General features: G+C 45.3%; 1 protein-coding gene across 3 annotated transcripts in view; it reads left to right on the top strand.

The window, feature by feature from the left end:
• Positions 1–21,434, top strand: part of Tln2 (talin 2) — a 426,737-nt gene that overhangs the window by 312,571 nt on the left and 92,732 nt on the right. For all 3 annotated transcript variants that reach the window (XM_038322053.2, XM_038322054.2, XM_038322055.2), the window contains 5 exons: positions 2,975–3,183; positions 4,235–4,354; positions 6,190–6,387; positions 7,446–7,585; positions 19,292–19,385. In XM_038322053.2, the coding sequence (XP_038177981.1) occupies positions 2,975–3,183; positions 4,235–4,354; positions 6,190–6,387; positions 7,446–7,585; positions 19,292–19,385 (761 nt within the window). The remainder of the gene's footprint in view (positions 1–2,974; positions 3,184–4,234; positions 4,355–6,189; positions 6,388–7,445; positions 7,586–19,291; positions 19,386–21,434) is intronic.

Below are 21,434 nucleotides of genomic sequence, written 5' to 3'. Positions count from 1 at the left end.
GTGGCTCAGTGGGTAAAGATGCTTGCTGCCAAGCCTGATGATCTGAGTTCAGTTCCTGGAAGAAGAAACTGACTCCCACAGTTGTCCTCTGACCTTCTTGTGCATCCCACATACCTGCCTACACACGTACACACAGACCTACACCTACACCTAAACTGTCACATTTGCTCACACAAAATAAGTAAATAAAATGTAATCTTAAAATTTTTATATCTTCTTAATCTATAAAATATTTTCCATCTATATAAACACAACTTTTCTAAATGCGTATTATGAATGTTTCATTTTTTAAATTCTTTACAGAATTTGAATAGAAGTGGGTTTAAGAATCCAGATAATAAAAGGGAAGTGGCAATAGGAGATGTCTTTAAAAAAGAAAAATTGCAGCCTGGAATCTTCAACAGTCAATTCTCAGTTACTCCTGAAGCGTTTGGGAAGCTATGGCTTATGAGAGACAGCAGTCTAAACACACAGACACTTGGCAGGGCAGACGGTGAGATAGATGATAGCCTCACCACATCTGGAGTTCTGCGTGAGGACATCCTTCAACCCTGAGCCAAAGCTGAAACAAAGTGTTTCTCCTCTGGCCTTAGCTTTATTTATCTTTGTGTTTTCTATTCTTGACTTCTCTAGTGCCTGCCCACACACAGAGACCTGTCACACACATCACATGTACAACATATCTGTCACGCGTATCACACACACCCCCCACACATAAAAGAAAGAAATCCTGAGTTTAATGTCCTTCCTTTCCATATGCTGGCTGACAAAGCATAGATTGACAATATTGTGATCTGCCATGGTTAGGCTGCAGCACTCCATCCCAGCTGTGTGACATGCAGACCATGCATTGAGTCTGCAGCTACAGAGATGGCTCAATGGGGTCTGGGGCTTTTCTTCTTACAGAGCCTCATGGGTATGACAGGGAAGGCCGCCAACTGTATCTGTGATGGCTCAAAGAACAGCTCTGTAGAAAGCTATACTCCAGCTGAAAGGAGTAGCTTCCATGCAGAGTGCCAATAAGAGGCCCTCACAGCTCAGTGCTCCCAAGAACATTCTAAACTGTGGCAGGAAGCTCGGAACCTCAGGTCCAGCCCCAGTGCTAGCTAGGAAGTGTCCTGTGGTCAGGACACTGTCACTACTAGGCCTTATGGGCAACCATTTCTTGAGTAAAACTCCATGGTAGATCAGGCTCCTTTGTTCACAGGAGAAAGTTCCCCCACGCTCCGTCCTCTTTGTGGTGGTCTCGGGGTCCTCACGGTTGGACATGTGTTTGTTCCGCATGAGGTGATGCTGAACCTTTAGAGGACTGGTATACATTCATCATGGCTCCACAGACCTGCTGTCTGCACTAAAATGGATTTAAAGATAGACACTTCACCAGAAGAGATCCAGCAGCCACTAAATGTATTTAAGTGTTGTCAACATCATTCCCGTACTAGTTAGTTTTAACTGACAGCTTGATACAGCCTAAAATTACCTGGAAAGGGAATCCTTAAAGCAAATTAAGATCTACTTTTTTATGTATATGAGTGTTTCGCCTGCATGAATGTATGTATATGTACCATGTGCAGGGCCGGTGCCCTCAGAGGTGAAAAGAGAGTCTCAGATCCCCCAGAGCTGAATTATCAACAGCCATGAGCCATCATGTGGTTGCTGGGAACCTCTGCAAGAACGACACATGTTTTTAATTGCTGAACCATCACTCTAGCCTTATGGAAAGAGAATCTTAGTGAGGAATTGTCTAGCCCAGGTTGGCCTATGTGCTTGTCTGTGTGTGAGGTTGATTGCTGGGCCATCTAATGTCCTAGTGAATTGTAGGCAGCACCATTCCCTAGGCATGGGGTTCTGAGCAGTGTAAGGGAAACGAGAATGCAAACAAGGAGCAACCATACCTTGGTTTTTTTTTTTCTCTGCTTTCAACGGTGGATGTGGTGGTTTGAGTTCCTGTTTTGACTCCCTACAGTAATAAACGACAATCTGGAATTATTAGCCGAGCAAACCCTTCTCTCCCCTGCATTGTTTATTGTCAGGTTATTTGTCATAGCGACGGAATAGAACTTGGATGGTTACTTCTCATGTATTTACAGACCCTCAGAAATTTTAACCCCAACAGTACCCACAGCTCCTCACTGTTGTCTGTGGGGTGTGTAAAGGCAGAACTATTCTAGAATCCTGCCATGTACTACTTTCTAAAGCTACGTTAGCCCTCTGTGACTCAGCAACTCAAATCCTAGGCTTTATTCAAGATAAAGTGATTCCACATGTTCACCTGAATGCACGCACAAGACCTTTCTTGGGAGTTTGATCCCAAACACAAAACGGCTTAACTGTCCATCAGCAGAGGGACAGATATGCAAATGTTAGAACATTTGTGTAAGATTGGATAGGAGGAAAAAGAAATAGTTCCACAGAGCAGCACCTCTTGAACTCACAGCCTTGATAGTTAGAAAACAGATACATGCATGTTGTGTGGTTCCTTTAAGCCAGTCTAAGATGGCAGATGAGATTAATTAATTCCGGTGTGAGGAGCATTGCTGGGGAAGGACACTGTAATGAAGGATGTATCTGCCCGTGCAGATTCACTGAAGGGCTCTCTCTCTTTTGTGTGTTCATGCCCCAGTAAAGGCAATTGGGAAGATTAATATATTAAAATAACACACATTCTGTGTACTCCATCTGCATGCCTACTCCCATATAGTTGGTATGTTAGATCTAGGGACATGTGAGGCAGTAGAAATTGGAGCATGGAACATGTCATATATTGTAATGTCTATATTGATTGATTTGGAACATGTCATATATTGTGATGTCTACATTGATTGGCTTGGACACAAGGGAGTGAGCTACTTCATTGAGAAACATAGCAACTCACATTTGTCAGAAGAATAGTCTAGACTCCAAGGTTATCATAGAGGAGAAATGTAACTTCTGATGTAATTCAGTAGAAACTCTGACTGGCTTCTCTCCACAGGAGTGGCAGCTAGAGAAACCGCCCAAGCTCTGAAAACATTGGCCCAGGCTGCCCGAGGAGTGGCTGCATCCACAAATGACCCCGAGGCTGCTCACGCCATGTTAGATTCTGCTCGGGATGTGATGGAGGGCTCTGCCATGCTCATCCAAGAAGCCAAGCAGGCCTTAATTGCACCAGGCGATACAGAAAGTCAGCAGAGGCTAGCCCAGGTGAGCCTGGGAACCGGGAACCATGGTCATTGGGCTTGTGAATTCTGGATACATTTTCCTGGCAGGAATTCTAGGGACTCAGTAGGTATTTTCAGATCCTTTCCAAGTGTGTGTGGTAGCAAGCTGGACCATACTTGATGCTCACGGTTATGTCTTACTTAGCATTTCCCACATCAATGTGACATCTACTTAATTCATAGTCAACAAGTGACATGGGGGCTTTGAATTCTGTCCAGCTTGGGACTCTAGACATAGCATGCTTGCTCACTAAACTCTTCCTAGTGAAGCAGATCTAATACAGGTCCAGCTACCCAAAAGTCCCTTCACCTCTTCTGATGATTCTTCAGCTATCCAATGGAACTAACTGGCTAGGGGCAATCTGGGCAGTGTTCTCGATATAGGACTGGAAAGGTATCTTAGAACTAAACAAAATGTTGCTGCCATTCCCCAGCTTCCCTTTTAACTGAGGCGACCAGAGCTTGCAAGCAGGGAGTCATTTCAGTATTCCTGAAAGGCAGCATGCGGGCATCTTCACCAGGTTGGGCTGGGTCTACTGGAGCACGCTCCTTGCCTCTCGTGAAAGTGAGGTCTTGAGGCGTGTGAGCCCCAGAGGGTCAATGAGACGAATCGGTCACTGGTTTAGCTATGCTCCCAAGAACTTAAGTATAATTTCAACCTTGGGGACCTCATCAGGACTCCAGATAAGGGAGGCATTTCTGTTTCATTTAAGAGAAGGTGCCTATGCTTTAGGACCTGGTCTCATATTAGAGGATTCTGTGTTGGGATTCCAGAGGTGTGGCTCATCCTGGCCCTGGGGAGCAGGTAGCATGTGCAGCATTTAGGCTGTTACCCCCCAGTCCCAGGGTAGCAGAGACTGGAGACCTGGCCGAGCTGATTTCGTTTAGTTAACAGTTTTGGGTGGCTGCCAGTGAATCATTCCCATGTCGGTGGCAGCTCTGCTTGTTTTCTCTGCTCTTTCTCAACAAACGTGCAAAGGCATTTGTGCCGGAAGTGGCTTTCTTAAGATGTTTCCCTCCCTCTGTGTGTGCAGGTGGCGAAAGCTGTGTCTCACTCCTTGAATAACTGCGTGAATTGCCTCCCTGGCCAGAAGGATGTAGATGTGGCCTTGAAGAGCATCGGGGAGTCCAGCAAGAAGCTGCTTGTAGACTCGGTGAGGTCCTCGTGTGGGAAGGGGTACCTAGTTGCTGGCCACTCAAGGAGGGAGCATCTCTGAGCATCTTTCTCTTGGGGAGTCCTGATGTTCTGCCATTTTTCTATTTCCTTTCTGGTCAACAAAATTCCCAAGGGAGGAATTGTCGAGGAAGAGTTTGTACTGGTGTGAGTGCCACATGTATGTGCACATACATGCATGCATATGTGTACACATGCCTCTGGAGACCAGAGGACAGCTTCAGGTGTCATTCCTTGGGTGCCTTCCTCTTTTTGTTTGAGGCAGGATCTCTCAGTGACTTGTAACCTCAAGGCTAGGCTGGCTGGTCAGTGAGTTTTCTCTTCCCACCATGACTGGGGTTACAGGTATGCACCCCCACTCCCAGATTTTTATGCGGGTGAATAGAACTCCAGTCTTCATGTTCATAAGGCAACCCCTTTACCAATAGAACCATCTCCCTGACCCACGGGGTAGAGCTTTTAACATTAATGCTTTTTTTTTCTTTGAGTATATATTTACTCGAGTCATCTGAGTGGGGCAGAAAAGAGGCTGTGATCACCTAGGTCTTTATCAGGGCATGACCGATGGTGACAGACAGTCCAAGGAGAGAGGGGCACCTACTCAAGACTAAGAAAAAAGTATCATAAGGGTTTTTGCCTTGGAGCCCTCTCCTAGCCCATGCTGAAGGGGAAGCATGGGGCACATTTGTCTGCTTCTGGGTCCAAGAGCCTAGCAGTGTGTGTGAGTGCTTAGTAGCGTCTGTAGCCTTGATGGCTGTAATTCCACAAGTGATACTGTGCTGGGTGTGTAGCCCCCCCACCTTTAAGTTATTTACAAGGACCACTAATAAAACAAAGTTGGTAGTTAATTTGTTAAGAAGAATGTGATTCGAAGTTGGCTATCGTCAACCGTAGCTCTAAAAAGCTTAACCTGAGAGTTTGCATCATGAGAGACACACAAGAAGATAGAGACTGGATCCCAGAGTTGAGTTATCTGGGTATGAATCCTGGCCCTGCCATTTCAGGGAGTATCCGTGACTAGAGAGTAGCTGATTTCACCACATTTAGCTCTCTGGTGACACAGAGTGGGTGTTCCATAAGTGTGGATGGATGGATGGATGGATGGATGGATGGATGGATGGATGGATGATGGATGGATGGGTGGGTGGGTGGATGGATGGACGGACGGACGGATGGATGGACGGACGGAGATGTGTTGAAGCTCCAGCTTAACATGGGCTCACACTGTGCATAGCTCTGTATAAACTAGGGACATAACCACTCCTGGGTATGGTTGAGGGAAAGATTTTTATTATATATATGAGGGAAATTACAGACAGAGGCTTCTGGAAGAGTTCAGAACAGGGAGAGAAAGTGATAAACTGAACATGGCCAGCAGACTTGACCAGGTCATGAGATGAGGGGGTGGGATGGGAGAGAGGAAGTTGAAGAGAGTAAGTAAGTCAAAGTAGAGAGAGAGGGGGTCAAGAGAGGAAGACAAGAGAGAGAGAGGAGCGAGCGAGTTCGTGGCTAAAATGGCAGGGTTATGTGGGAATGAGAGGCAGGGTGAGGGAAGCCTTGGGCTGGAGTTAGCCTAAAGGGTGGGGTGAGAAGAGCCACAGGTACTTGCTATCCGAGGCAGCCTGGAAGCCAGCATGCTCTTCGGTATGCTGATAGGCACCGCAGATAGCCATCTGTTTCTCTTGGACCTGCCATCCTCTCCTTGGATGACTCAGAAGCAAATCTCTGGGCAGTCACCGTTCCTTCCACAATACCGTCCTTCACCCCCTTGTGCAAGGTAAAGCTTCCCATGGCCTGTGCCTTTTGTCCCCATAGCTACCTCCAAGCACAAAGCCTTTCCAGGAAGCCCAGAGCGAGCTGAACCAGGCTGCTGCTGATCTGAACCAGTCTGCTGGGGAAGTCGTCCACGCCACGCGGGGCCAGAGTGGCGAGCTGGCGGCTGCTTCCGGAAAGTTCAGTGATGACTTTGATGAGTTCCTGGATGCTGGCATTGAGATGGCTGGCCAGGCGCAGGTAGGTGGGAAGGCGGTTTGCGTTGCTCCCCTGAGCCTCCTCACCCTGGTAGACCCTCCAGCTGAGGTCAGCAGGGTGAGTGGGAGACAACATCCTGTAAACAAGCTACAGCACCTTCCTTGACTGCCTTGGAAATTCTGTGACCTCACAGGCTTGGCATGCTCAGCCATGGTGGGGATATTGGTGACTTTTCCCACGGTCCACCCGCAGAGCCGGGGGGGGGGGGGGGGGGGGGCGTCAGGAGCAGAGAGAATTTTTATCAGAGGTGAGGTGGGCTAATGCACAAACATGAACACACATATGTGTGTATTTGTAGTTTGGCAGACTCACTTAATGGATTACATCTGGTACTCTCAGATGATTAAAAATGACCTCATTCAGGTAGAGATGAGCTGCTGGGAACATGACTGGTCTGGTATCAGATAGCAGGACTGTTTTTTTTGTTGTTGTTGTTGTTGTTAATTTGTTTTGCTTTGTATTTTTCTTTTTCTTTTCTTTTATTTTTTCTTTTTCTTTTTCTTTCTTTTTTTTTTTGAGGTTTTATGAACCCCCTAAAAAGATAACCAGATATTTCTTGCTACATTTTCTACAAAAGGTAATTTGTCAGTTAGCAAGCTGGGTGAGAATTATGTCCCTTCCCCAGTTGGATACTTCTGCGATGCTGTCAGCTGTGAATATCTACACAGTACTGGTCGTTTGTGCCAGGCTGGGATGTGCAAGATGCTTGACAACTCCAGCATTGTTGAGCAAGATGCTCAAATCATTGCCCAGTCTGGGCACTGGGGCAGTTCTCATCCTCCCCCTCCAGCCCCATAACACTCCCATAGAACACAAAAGCCAAACTTCAGGCTGACCTACTTGGACATGGATTTCCTTCTGCCACGTGCATCTTGCTCTGAGCATCTGTTTGAGGATGCATAGACTGTTTATACATCTGCAGACTGACTTTTCCTGACGTAGTCTATGCCTCCTCCTCGGGAGTTGTTCCTCGCTCACTAAGAGATTCCTGGGAAGCTGTGGTCAGTCCCAACTGACTCTGTTTCCTTTTGACTCTCCAGACAAAAGAAGATCAGATGCAAGTGATAGGGAACCTCAAGAACATCTCTATGGCATCCAGCAAGCTGCTGTTAGCCGCCAAGTCTCTCTCAGTAGATCCTGGAGCTCCCAATGCCAAAAACCTCCTGGCTGCAGCTGCAAGGTACGAGCAGGACAAGATGTGCTTTGTGGGTGTGCAAATGGTTCTGTCATGTTTGAAGGGTGTGCCAGCATCCTGCCACTTCAGCTGATCAAAGAATCACTGTTATCCTTGTTGTCGGAGGTAGAGTAACAAATACTTTTTTCTGTAAATTGATGGAACTTCTGGTGTTCTGTAAAAGTAACTCATTCCTGTATTTTGGACCCACTAAGAATGTCTTCCCTCTTTCGAGATGGCCTCTTTGGTTCTTTCTTAGACTGCGCTGACTTGTAAACGTGATGGTTTAAGTCGATTTTTTTTCATGTTCATGTATAGTGTGGTGTGTGTGCATGTATGAGTTTGTATATGTGTGTTCAGGTGTGTGTTCAGACATATAAAAACCTGAAGTGGATGTTAGGAATCATCCTTGAACATACTCTGTTGGTCTTCCACCTTTTTCATTGATCAGTTTGTCTTAGTCAAACCCAGAGTTTGCCAATAGGACTAGTAGCCTCACTAGCCACCTTGCTCTGAGGCACCCCTGTCTCCTTCAGCCGAAGCACTGACATGCAGGCCACCATGTTCATTCTGAGCTTTACATAGGTTCTCGGAATCTGAACACTGGTCCTCAAGATTGCTCAGCAATCATTTGAACCACTGAGCCATCTCCCCAGCTCCTAAGTGGGTTGATTAAAACAGCATTATGTTGTTCAGATTTGCAAGAAGTATATGTTCACTGCAGTAGACATTGGGACCTACTTAAAAACAGTGTTCAAGCCATTCTGTAGACATTGGGCTCGTACTACACACTGGCATCTGTGTTGGATTCGGTTTTAGGTGTTCTACCCATCACTTGCAGGAGGGCATTGGTTTAGGGTCGATAGGATGACAGCGGATGTGCACTGTTGTTGAGCTGAATTAAAGTGTGACCAGACCCTTCCTCCTGACACTTGTTGTGCTCACTCCAGGGTTGGAAGACGGCTTCTGCCGCCCAGCCACCTCTGCAGCACTTGGGCTCTGTGGGTAGGATTGACGGCTGCTCTGTGTGGCACTGGGCTGCTGTGCTGGCCCAGGACTGACTCTCACGGTCTCACGCTCATTTCCCCACACTTCAAGCAAAGGCTCTGTTGTGATTCTACTTATTTTGAGACAGGGTCTCTCTGGGTATCCCTGGATGTCCAGGAACTCCCTATGTAGACTAGCCTGGCCTAGAACTCCCAGAAACCAGCTTGCCTCAGCCTTCCCACTGTCAGGATCAAAGGCATGCCCTTGACTTGCATTTGATTTTTAACTTGGTTTTTGTTTATTTTGTTGTTGTCCTGTCTTTAAGCTGTCTTGAGTTCAAAACCTTGAATTCTAATCCAAGGTGCTTTAATAGTCTTCCTGCCTGGTCAGATGTTCAGATGAGTCAACCTGCCCAAGCTTGGCTACCTGTAAAGTGGGTGTAAGCGCCAGCTGCAGTCAACAGTTTTTAGCTTTTATGCTGCTAATAGTGGCATCCTGTCTTTCCTCCCTTGTTGACGTGAGTTAATTTTTTCAAAATTTGTGCTTCCCTTTTTCACAGAGGGTCAGACAATTCTCTTGCAAGCCTTTGGGCTTAGTCATGTAACTTCTGTTCAGCTGCTGTCTTTTTGCGGTAACAGTGTATATTGGCAAGAACAACCTAAGGAAACGGTTTTATCTGGGGCTCAAACTTAAGGGTAGAGTCCGTCATGGCAGGGAGGTCACGGCGGCAGGACTTGGAGGCAGCTGATCCCATTGCCTCTGCTCTCAGGAAGGAGATCGATGAATGCTGATGATAAGGACCCAGCCCATGGAGTGGTGTTACCCACAGCTAGGGTGACCTCCTCGTCTCTGTTAGCACAATCAGGAATCTTTCTCTCAGGCACTTTGTCTCCCGGGCAATTCCAGCGCCTGTCAAGTTGACAGTCAATATGAACGATTGGAGCAGCAGGTACATTTAGTGGCAAACAGTAGCCAGAGCTACAGGGGACCACAAAAATTCGCCTCTCATCAACCTGCTCCAGTCTGTACTCCACTTGTGATTGCTCTGGTAAAGCAAATGCCTTCCCTTGACAGTGGGTGCAGGGTCAGGGTGGGTGTCTGTTCTATTTGGACCCCCTCTTTGAAAGGCTTCTTTTTTTCTTACTTTTTTTTTCCTGCCAAGAGACTTTGGGAAAGATGTTTCCAGGTGTCTGAACTCCAATGTTTTTTTTTATTATCTTCATTTTTTGCAACATTTCCAAGTTGTAGTTTCCAGCTTTAATGAGCTGTTCACTCTCTTGAACTGTGGGAAGAAGGGAAGAATATAAATTGGCTTTTTAAAAGCTAGCTTTAGAAGGCCAAACAGACCAGAGAAGAGTGACGGTTCCAGGTAGCCACAGGCCCCCTGGTGGTGGCTCCGAGAGCAGGCGCCCAGATGGAAAATCTCAGCTTTCAGCCTGGAACTTGGGGGTTGGCTTTTGGTTTTGTTTTGTTTATTTTGTTGCTGGTTTTTGTTGTTGTTTTGTTTTGTTTTTGTTTTTGTTTTTTGAGACAGGGTTTCTCTGTGTAACAGCCTTGGATATCTTAGAACTCACTTTGAAGACCATGCTGGCCTCAAACTCACAGAGACCCACCTGCCTCTGCCTCCCAAGTGCCACCACCCCCTGGGGAGCCTGAGGTCTTAAAGCCAAGCAGGCAGTCAAAACATCGCACTTGGAAGTGTGGAGTAGAAGTGACCGATGATCCTGGCACCTCCTTTGTGATTTCTTGGTGTGTTTTGGCTCCTTCTGCTCCTGGGTGGTTTCTGGTTCATCAGCAGGTACTCCAGCCAGATCCAGGAGTCTGGCAAGCTTTGTCTGATTAGGGGAGCATCTGTTCATGCTTGTTTCATAGGTTCTTTGTAGAAATGTACATAAGGGGCCAAGGCCAGTGCAGGGTACTGGGTTCTGGTTGTTAGGTACACATACAGGCTCATACAGATACCTAGGAGGATGAACAACAGGGTCCTCTGTCTTCAGCTCCATAGTCCTCTCCATTCTAGCGACAGCCCAGCCCTGCTTGTCCCTCTGTGCATGGCTCTGGCTTCCCTGTCCTATTGCTGTCAGTCTTGCTGTACCCCTTGTTCTTTGGGGCTCTGTGATCCTTCGTGCTTTGGGCATAGAAATTGCTTTTGAAAAAAAATACCGGGGTTATCTTTTCCTCACCTCTGAACTCCGCCTCAGTGCCTCAGGGGGCGGAGAGCCTTTGTCAACCAATTCATCTGGCTCTTCTCCTCCCAGGAGCTGGTCTCTTGGTCTGACACTCCTGGAACTTGGGCCTGGAATGGAAAACCAGTCTACAGCTGCAGGAAGGGCCCATTCCCTCTGAGCATTGTCCCCACTGATTGACAGCATGCATCACACTGGCCACAGATGAGCCGACTAGCTGTTTTCTTGTCTTCTGAGGGTCTTCCCTAGGAAATGCAGGCTCCTTGTATCCTCTTGGTTCCTGCTAGAAAGGCTTCTTCCTATCTCCAGAGACTGGGACAGAAGATTACTGTGGAAGCTGCACAAAAGGAAGATGGCCTGCACCCGATAAAATAGAAAAATATAAAAGACAGCTTTCTTCTCTTTTTTTGGTCTCATCCAAAATGTTCTCAGCCTTTATCCAGCCAGAGTCTAACTCAGCATAGATTCTTTCAATGTCCTTAGTCCTCACTGAGACCTTTGTTTGTACAGAATCTCAGCTCCATGATTGAGGTTGTTGGGTTTTTTTCCCCATGCTTTTATCTGGTTATTGTCAGCAATTTATCATGTTCTGCCTCATGTCATGTTTGTCTCGATGTCTTCCCTTTCCTCATCTTGCTTCTTCAGCCAGATTGTAAAATACAGTTAATAGAAATTCAGAAACCGATCGGGGATCAGGAAGACTAGAAAAGCAAAGCAGTCAGTCACTGACTCTTACCTCGGCCTCAGTCCGAAAATGGTGATCGTGCCTCCAGGAATCTCAGAATGAAGCTGAGAGCTGTCTCCTCCCATTTTATAATCCTCTCTAGTTCTGGGATTAAAGGCATGCACTGTCTGGTTTCTATGGCAACTAGTATGGTTACTGGGATTAAAGGAGTATGTTACCCTTGCCTGGTCTGTGAGGTTGACCAGTGGGGCTGTTTTACTCTCTGAACTTATAACAAGCTTTATTTATTAAAATACAAATTAAATATCACTATAAGATTGTCAGTACCTTGCTGGCCTAAGAAGATTTAAACTAGGGAGATTTTTTTTTTTAATCTCCAAGCCTTGGACATAATAAGGCCCAGGGGATGCTTTCAGAGAAATTGACTGCTTCTCTCTTCCCTTCCTTACAGAAGAGACTACTCATGTTTTGCTTTTCCTCCAAGTTCCTTAACAGGTGACCGTTTGCCTTATGATGATTCTAGCACTACATAGTAAGACTCGGTCTCCAATAGGTAGGAAAAATCAATCCCAGTGAGATCTGCCAAACTTGAATTAAGTCTGTTCAATAACTCTGGAACAAAGTGATTTTACTTTAGAACCCCCTCTTAACCTCCAAGGTTGCAGATCTCCACTCCTTAAATACACCTAGACAAAAGACAAAGCATAGGCCAGACAGTGGCACACACGTTTAATCCCAGCACGCGGGAGGCAGAGGCAGGCAGAGGCTGTGGATCTCTGTAAATTCAAGGCCAACCTGCTCTACAAAGTGAGCTCCAGGACAGCTAGGACTGTTACACAGAGAAACTGTCTCAAAAAACCAAGATAGGTAGGTAGGTAGGTAGGTAGGTAGATGATAGATAGATAGATAGATAGATAGATAGATAGATAGATAGATAGATAGATGATAGATAGATAGATAAGAGCAAGCACAAGAAAACACAATCTGTAGACTGTAAAATAGAATTGTTTAACCTATGTGGAGGGGTGCATGTACACACATAGATAAGAGCAAGCACAAGAAAACACAATCTGTAGACTATAAAATAGAATTGTTTAACCTATGTGGAGGGGTGCATGTACACACATGTGCACACATACTTAAGTGTGTGCATGTGGAGGCCAGTGGTAAATGTTGGGTGCCTTATTCAGTCTCTCTTCATCTTACTCTCTGAGCCAAGGTCTCTCATTGAGCATGAGCTCAGTCTCAGATAGACTGGCTGGTCAACCAGGCCCAGGCATCTTTTCATCCCTGCTTCCCCAATGTTGGGATCACAAGTGTGCACCACTGCACCCTGCTTTTTTTTAATTTTTTTTAATGATTTATTTAACTTTATGTACATTGGTGTGAAGGTGTCAGATCCTGTGGAACTGCATTTTCAGACAGTTGTGAGCTGCCATGTGGGTGCTGGGAATTGAACCCGGGTCCTCTGGAAGAGCAGTCAGTGCTCTTAACCGCTGAGCCATCTCTCCAGCCCTGCACCCTGCTTTTTATGTGGGTGCTGGGCATCTGAACTCAATTCCTCATACCTACACAGCAAGTATTTTATCAGACTGAGCCATCTTCCAAGCCCTAATGTTTTTATATTAAGAAACAAATTGATATCCATTAAAAAACTGTGGTAAGAGGAAGAGAGCACAGACCCCCTCCCCCCAGCTCCCTCTGGAGGCTTGTGTCTGCTTCTCCAGTCCCTCTCTCCCAAGTTTTCCCTAGTGTTCTCAGGTGTCCTGCTCCTGTTCTAAGGCCATCCACCCAAAGGGGTCAGACTCTGGCCTCCAGGCAGGTCTGAGGATCCCTGCGGAGGGGTGCAGGCTCCTTCAGATTGTGCTGCCAGGTTCGCTGTGCGGTATTCCATCCCGCCCTGCCCCCACCTTGGCCCTTTTGTCTGGGCTGCGACCCTGGGCTGCCTGGAATCCCTGATCCTGTGCCCTGACATTCCATCTGAACTGGTGAGTGAATGCGGACCCTGGGGCAACCTGCCCTGGAAGAGAGCACAGACCCCCTCCCCCCAGCTCCCTCTGGAGGCTTGTGTCTGCTTCTCCCGTCCCTCTCTCCCAAGTTTTCCCTAGTGTTCTCAGGTGTCCTGCTCCTGTTCTAAGGCCATCCACCCAGAGGAGTCAGACTCTGGCCTCCAGGCAGGTCTGAGGATTCCTGCAAGGGAGTGCGGGCTTCTTCAGATTGTGACGCAAGGAATAGGTCCTCCTCTGGCACTGGGGAGATCCAACCAGTTTCAGTCACAGCAAAGATTGGTCTAGGACACCAAACGCCTCCGGGCTCCTTTTGAAGGAAGAGATGGGCAGGCGCCAATGCAGGAGCTCCTCCAACAACATGAAAGGCAACATGACATCACCACAAGCCAGACATCCCGAAACAACAAGAATTGAACACCCTACCCCAGAAGATATAGAAGAAACCGACATTAAACAGTACTTTATGAAAATAATAGAGGACCTTAAACAGGAGGTAAAAAACTGCCATAAAGAAATGGAGATGACAAACAAAAAGGTAGACGAAATAAATAAATCTCTGAAAGATACCCAAGAAAAACAAGAAAAACAAGAACAAGCAATCAAACAGGTAAGGGAAACAGTACAAGACCTGATAAATGAAATGGAGTTATTGAAGAAAACACAATCTGAGGGACGACTGGAAATGGAAACTCTGAGTAAACGAACAGAAACTTCAGAGACAAGTATTTCCAACCGAATACAAGAGATGGAAGAAAGAATCTCGGACTCTGAAGATACTATAGAGGAAATAAATTCACAGATTAAAGAACTAAACAAATCTAACAAATTCTTAACACAAAACATTCAGGAAATCTGGGACACCATGAAAAGACCAAACCTAAGAATAATTGGGGTAGAAGAAGGAGAAGAATTACAACTCAAAGGCCCAGAAAACATATTCAACAAAATTATAGAAGAAAACTTCCCCAACCTAAAGAAGGATGTTCCTATGAAGGTACAAGAAGCCTACAGAACACCAAATAGACTGGATCAAAAGAAAGCATCCCCACGCCATATAATAATCAAAACACAAAACATACAGAATAAAGAACAGATATTAAGAGCTGCAAAGGAAAAAGAACCTCCACCTGACGATAGACGAAGAAAATGACAGAGCCCCACCTTGGAGCACCGGACTGAGCTCCCAAGGTCCTGATGAGGAGCAGAAGGAGAGAGAACATGAGAAAGAAAGTCAGGACCGTGAGGGAACCTCCAGCGGGCGACAGATGGGGAAGGTGACTGAGCCCCACATTGGAGCACTGGACTGAGCTCCCAAGGTCCCGATGAGGAGCAGAAGGAGCGAGAACATGAGGGAGAAAGTCAGAAACGTGAGGGGTGCATTCACTCATGGAGACGGTGGGACACAACTAAAGGGAGATCACCAACTCCAGTTGGAATGGGACTGATGGATCATGCGACCCAACCCGGCTCTCTGACTGTGGCCAACAGCGGAGGCTGACTGAGAAGCAAAGGACAATGGCGCTGGGCTCTGATTGTTCTTCATGGACGGGCTCTGTGGGAGCCTTCTCAGCTTGGTCGATCACCTTCCTGGACCTGGGGGGAGTTGGGAGGACCTTGGTCTTAGCATAGAGTGGGGAACCCTGATGGCTCCTTGGCCTTGAGAGGGAGGGAGGGGAGGTATGGGTGGAGGGGAGGGGAGGGAAGGGGGAGAAGGAGGGGAGGGAAGGGGGAGGAGGAGGGGAGGGAGGGGGAGGAGGAGGGAAGGAGATGGAAATTTTTAAATATAAAAAAAAAATAAAAAATAAAAAAGAAAAAAAAAAAAAACTGTGGTAAGAATAATAGTAACTATAGATCAGGCATTTTGAGTTTGCAGAGCCCAAATCCTGCTTGTTTTGGTGACCTTTTCATTATAATATAAATTGGCCAATGTATAGTTTTTTGAGATTTATTTTAATTTACATTTTAAAGCAACATTTTAAACTCACTATTAACCTTTTATGCGTTTCAATCTATCATCTGTACAGGGGATGGACACACTATTTAGACCATTTTTTTCAATTGTATTTTATTTAGGCATATATCATGAATATTCTAGTACATTAGCAATATGTCATGCATTGTGACTTTTACTGAGCACCCAAACCTTGTTATACTCTGTATGCTTATTTAACAAGTCCTTTATTGGTGCATAGGCAGGGTCCCTGCTCGTTCTTTGCTGGAAAAAAATCACTGCTATCTTGTGATATACGTAAACGTTACTTCTTGTTGTCGAGTATTTATTTGCCCCTGAACCACTGAGTTTATATAGCTCTCTCATCCAGACTCTAAGATGATGTACAGAGATTAATCAATCATACCGTAATTCTATTTGATCATGGATCAGTTACCTAAGTGACTTGTTTAGATGTTCAATGCCATGCCCGCATTCTTGTAGTTTGTCCAACCCCGAACCACTAGTCTGCCTCGTTCTGTTTGGCGCTTTGTTTTGTGTTGTGTTTTCCTTATCTCATCTTTTAGTTTATTTTTTTTTTCACGGTTACAAAAGTAAAAGACTAGGAAAGGGGTCTCTTTCTCCCAGCTTTGCATCCTCTGGATTCACGAGTTGTAAACAATTTCTAAGTGGAAAACAGCTCACGTAGTTATGCTTGTGAACCCAGAGCACCTATGGTTGCTGTACACAAGATCAGACGTTCAATATCTCACATGGGCCGGAATAGGTTCATGAGCCCCAACCCTCGTCTGAGGGACTGTAGGCGGTTGGTGGCTCCTGGGTGAGGGAGAACCAGGTCTCCTTAAGGGCGTGGCTCCTGGTAGGTGGATCAGCTCAGTAAATAATTCCACATCCCTGAGCGTACAAGCAGCACAAATTAAAGTGGATGGGTTTTTTTTTTTTTAAAGAGGTAGTGAGATGAGGAAGAATCAGGGAGAAGTTATAGGGAAGAGTTGGGGGTAAATATGGTCAAGATACATTGTAAGAAATTCTGAGAAGAAATTAATAAAAATATTTTAAATAAAATAATAACAATAAGTTTAAAGCACATAGGGGGTGAGAAGAGGCCTGCTGCACAAGTGTAAGGACCTGTGTTGAGAACACACATAAAAACCTGAGTTTGGCCACTGACTTCTGTATGTAAGCCTAGTGCCGGCCATAAGGGTGGGTGGGGCATCAAAGAGAGGCAAAGACAGATCCTGGGGCCTCACTGGCAAGCTAGCACCAGCTTCAATGAGAGACCCTGTCCCAAAAAATAGGAAGACAGCGAATATTGACCTCTGGTCTCCAGGCACATACACACAAGCATAAATACACGTGTGCACACACTCATAAACACATTTAAGGAGGAATGGATTTGATGGAAAGCTTCTGTGATGTCTAGAAATAAGCTCTAATGATCATGTGTTCACAATTCAGGACATTCTCTAAATTTTAGTACAGTGGCATATGCTTGCCTGGCCCCTCAGAATTGGGTCTTGAGAACTGCCAAGCAGGATGTGGCATTGAGCTCTCTGAGGGACATTTCAAATGCATACATTGTGGACTGCGCCCTCCCAGGTCACTGAAGCTAGGGACAGCCCTGCCACCTTGGTCTTTCTTTTTCAGCTTACATAGAGGAAAGCATGCTTCCTGATGACACCATAATAAAGCACTTGACAACAAGCCAAAGCATCCATCCTACAACCACTATTTTGGGGTTCTCTCTTGAGTCTGAGAATGTTTTTCTCCTTTTCATCCTCTCTAGCTAAGCTCAAAATTAAAAGCAATATTTGATTGCGTAATTCAGCTAATTGCTTTTGTTGGCAACATCGTTTTCCATCTAATTTGATATTCTGTGACAAGCTGAAAAGCCTATTGAACTAATAAAATGAGGATCTTTTCTATTAGATAGTGTTAGTAACCACGTGGGTCTTACTTTGGCCTTGCGTGTTCTAGGTTGCTCATCAGCTGTGGCAGGTAGGAAGCATGAGTAGAATTCTGAGCCCTGCCAGAAGTTTGGACCTGTCATAGTCCTTAGGGTCTGCTTTAGAACCACACAGGCAGGCATGGATTTAAGTCTTTTTATCTATACCTTATTTGTAGCTTCCTCATAAGGAGTCATCACATCTTTTGGAGCCTTCATTTATGAAATATAAGAGACTTATTGTTTTTACTGACATAGTATCTGTACATATTATTGACACAGTATAACAATTTACTACATGTGTACAATGTGCAGTGATGAAATCAGTGATTAGCATTTCTTTTGGGGGAGTTGGAGATAGCATTTCTTTTTGTAGCCCTGGCTGTCCTGGAACTTGCTATGTAGACCAGACAGGTCTTGAACTCAGAGATTCTTCTCCCTCTTCCTCCCGGGTGCTGGGATTAAAGGTATGGGCAACTACCACCCGGCTTGTGATAAGCATTTCTAATGCCTAGGTATTTATTGTTTCTTTGCAACTTCAAGACTTATTTCTTTAATTTTTAAAAATTGTGTGTGTGTATAGGGCAGGGAACCCTGACTGCTCTTTGGACTGTAGAGGGAAGAGGAGGGGAGTGGGGGGAGGGGAGGGAACTGAGAGGCGGGGAGGAGGCAGAAATTTTTTAATTTAAAAAAAAAAGAGCCGGGCGGCGGTGGCGCACGCCTTTAATCCCAGCACTCGGGAGGCAGAGGCAGGCGGATCTCTGTGAGTTCGAGGCCAGCCTGGTCTACAAGAGCTAGTTCCAGGACAGGCTCCAAAGCTACAGAGAAACCCTGTCTCGAAAAACCAAAAAAAAAGAAAAGAAAAGAAATCGTGTGTGTGTGCTTATATTTGAGAGTGGGTGCCAGTTTGTAAGCTACCTGACACAGATACTAGAAACGAAGCTCAGATCTTTTGCAAGAGTGGTACTGTCTTTTAATCACTGAGCCATCTCTGTGGCCCTTTGAGACTTACTATAAAACTATAGCACTGAAGATAGTGTGATATTAGAGAAAGAATAGACCATTGGTCAATGGAACAGAATAGAATCCAGAAGCAGACCCCCACAAACACAGCCAACAGAATATAATTACAAGAGCAATTCAATGGAGAAAAGATGGAATCTCAGTAGGTTGTGTTAAAACAGACTTCTGTTTGTCCCTAAGCTAACAGCAAAACTTCAGCTTCTATTTCCTACATTGTAGAAACTAACTCAGAATAGGACTTGAGTTGATAAATTATCCATAACCCAGGGTAAGGTAAGCCAGGGGCTTCTCATGGTGGAACAGGAAAAAAAATAGATTTGCCTTTTAAGTTCTAAAAATAGAAAATAATACCAGGGGCTCTGATATAACCCTATTGGTGTTAATAAAAATATAGCTATTTCAAAGACTGGAGCTTGGCTACTCAGGCCTAGTCATCCACACATCCTTTACTGGAAAGTAGAGATTTGAAGTCCTTGACAGATTTTACTCTCTGCTTATAGTATTTGAAAATGATCAAAATATACCAAGGCTATCTGAAACATCCTGACTGGATAATCTTGTTCCTTGAAGACTGCCACTGAAGGGTCCTGAAAATGGCGTCAGTATGATCTTTTTGCTGTTTGCAGCTTTATTGTCTCTAATGAATATATCAAAAGATAGTCTTAATTTCTTAAGGGAACTCTTAGAGCCCTTGAGAAATCAGAGGAATAATCAGAAATAAGGTAGAGACTCTGCCTTTCCTCTTCCCTGGGTGTGTTTTATTGGGATTGTATAGAGAGAGCTTGTGGAAGAGGCCTCATGGGATCACAGCCTAAATAGTCAGTTCTTACCTCTGCCGAGGAAAATGGCTGAAATGTGTAATCACATAAAATAGTAAGATGAAGCAGTAACACCTAAGCCCGTGCTCCTTTCTGTTCCTGCCCTAGAGCTGTGACCGAGAGCATCAATCAGCTCATCATGTTGTGTACCCAGCAGGCCCCTGGGCAGAAGGAGTGTGACAACGCCCTGCGGGAGCTTGAGGTGAGTGCCCTGGAAGACTTCAGGGATGGGAGCACTCTGCACTTGTGTGTGGGTCTCTCCCTGTTTGGTGACTGTCCCTCTTCTGTCTTCGCCTTCTCTCTCTCCCAGGAGGCTGGGAGGAGCTAGAGAAAACGACATTTTGTAGTATTTTTTGCCCGTGTTCCTTTTCCGTCTAGGCCAACATGTATTTTGTAAAATTAACTTTCAGTTCAAATAGGAAGTGGTATCGAGTATAGACGGCCAACGAGCAAACTTTGCCTACAAAGTGTTAAAGAAATTATTCTCAGACAACTGGGAGAGATGAGGCTGGGGCTGGGGAGGGAATGTAGCTCCTAAAAGACTCACCACAGATAGGAGCTCCTGAGTTCTAGCCCCAGACCACACATACGGAAGTTGGGCATGGCAATGGAGAGGTGGAGGTAGACCCGTCCACAGTCCGCGAGGCTTGCTTGCCAGACATCCTGGGGATTTTGTCTCAAAACCTAAATTGATGGCGCCTTAGGAATGACACCTGAAGTTGACCTCTGGCCTTCATACTGTTGGCGGATTTTTCTTTGGGCCACCAGTTCACAAAAAATAGCACGGAGACTTATTATTAATTATGAAAGCTCAGCCAATAGCTTAGGCTTGTTTTTAAGTAACACTTAAAACTTAAATTAAGCCTTATCTTTTAATCTATGTTCTTTTATGTGGCTCTGTTACCTTGACCCAGTATTGCCCATGCTACTTCCTCTGTATCTTCTGGCATCTCTACCCTTCTTCCCATCATCCTCTATGCCTGGAAATACTGCCTAGGTATTGGTTATTCAGCTTTGCATTAAGCCAATCAAAACAACACATCTCTATAGTGTACAAAAAGATTATTCCACAACATTATACTCATGTGCACACATCTGTACACAAGCAAGCACTTATAATTATTTCTACATACATTTATTCTTCCCCACACGGGGAACACACTGGAGGAGGTCAAGGGGAATATTTGCCGCTGCATAACTTAGGAGGTTTTTAGTAGTGCTTGAGGGTGCCTTTTGACTTGCATTTATGTGTGTGTTTATATTTGAAGGTCTTCGTGTTTCTCGTAGTCTGTGGGTAAAGAAAGCCAACTGTGCATACCCCTATGTAAAGCAGCCCTTATCTACAAAGATTTGATTGAATGGGCTCAGTGGTCATCTCAGTAGACATGGAATGTTTGTACCTATTGTTCTAGTTGTCTGCATGGCTAGCATAGGTCAGTGGGAGTACTCATGGCAGCTTCTAAATGCTTGGGCCCTGAAGATAGTAATCAGCAAAGTAGAAGTGAAAGGGATCCAATAGGCAGGACTGAAGCCTTTGAAAACTACTGGGAATGGTTCTTACATGGTGTTCTAGTATGTTCTCTGTGGCTGTGATGAACGCCATAATCAAGAGTCTGATTTGACTTACAGGTTATAGTTCCTCATTGAGGGAAGCCAAGGCAAGAGCTCAAGGCAGGAACGTGAAGCAGAAGCCATGGAGGAGTGCTGCTTACTGGTTTCCTCCTAGGCTCATGTCCAGCTCACCTGTACAGCCCAGGCCTATCCTCCTAGTAATGGTGCCACTCACGATGGACTGGGCCTTCCTACATCAATTAGTAATCAAGAAAATGTCCCAGAGACATGAGACGTGCCTCCAGTACAGTCTCAGGAGGCAGTTCTTCAGTTGGGGTTCCCTCTTTCCAAATGTGTTGGGTTGACAACCAAACTCAGCCATCAGACATGGGATGTTTCAGTTAAAAAATATGGCACCCCTGGTGGTGGTGGCACCTGCCTTGAATCCCAGCACTCAGGAGGCAGAGGCAGGCGGATGGCTCTCTGTGAGTTCAAGGCCAGCCTGGTCTACAGAATGAATTCCAGGACATCAAAGGCCACACAGAGAATCCCTGTGTTGAATATATATATATATATATATATATATATATATATATATATATATATATATATATATATATATATATGGGCAGTTGGTCTAAATAAGATTTGTTAGCATGGGTACCCTGTTCTTTAAAGGTGTCCTTGGTTGCCAATTTGG

This window comes from Arvicola amphibius, chromosome 3 (assembly GCF_903992535.2).
Source record: "Arvicola amphibius chromosome 3, mArvAmp1.2, whole genome shotgun sequence".
Lineage (NCBI taxonomy): Eukaryota > Metazoa > Chordata > Mammalia > Rodentia > Cricetidae > Arvicola > Arvicola amphibius.
The sequence above is the reverse complement of the archived record's forward strand: the minus strand, read 5'-3'. Positions and strand labels throughout refer to the sequence as shown.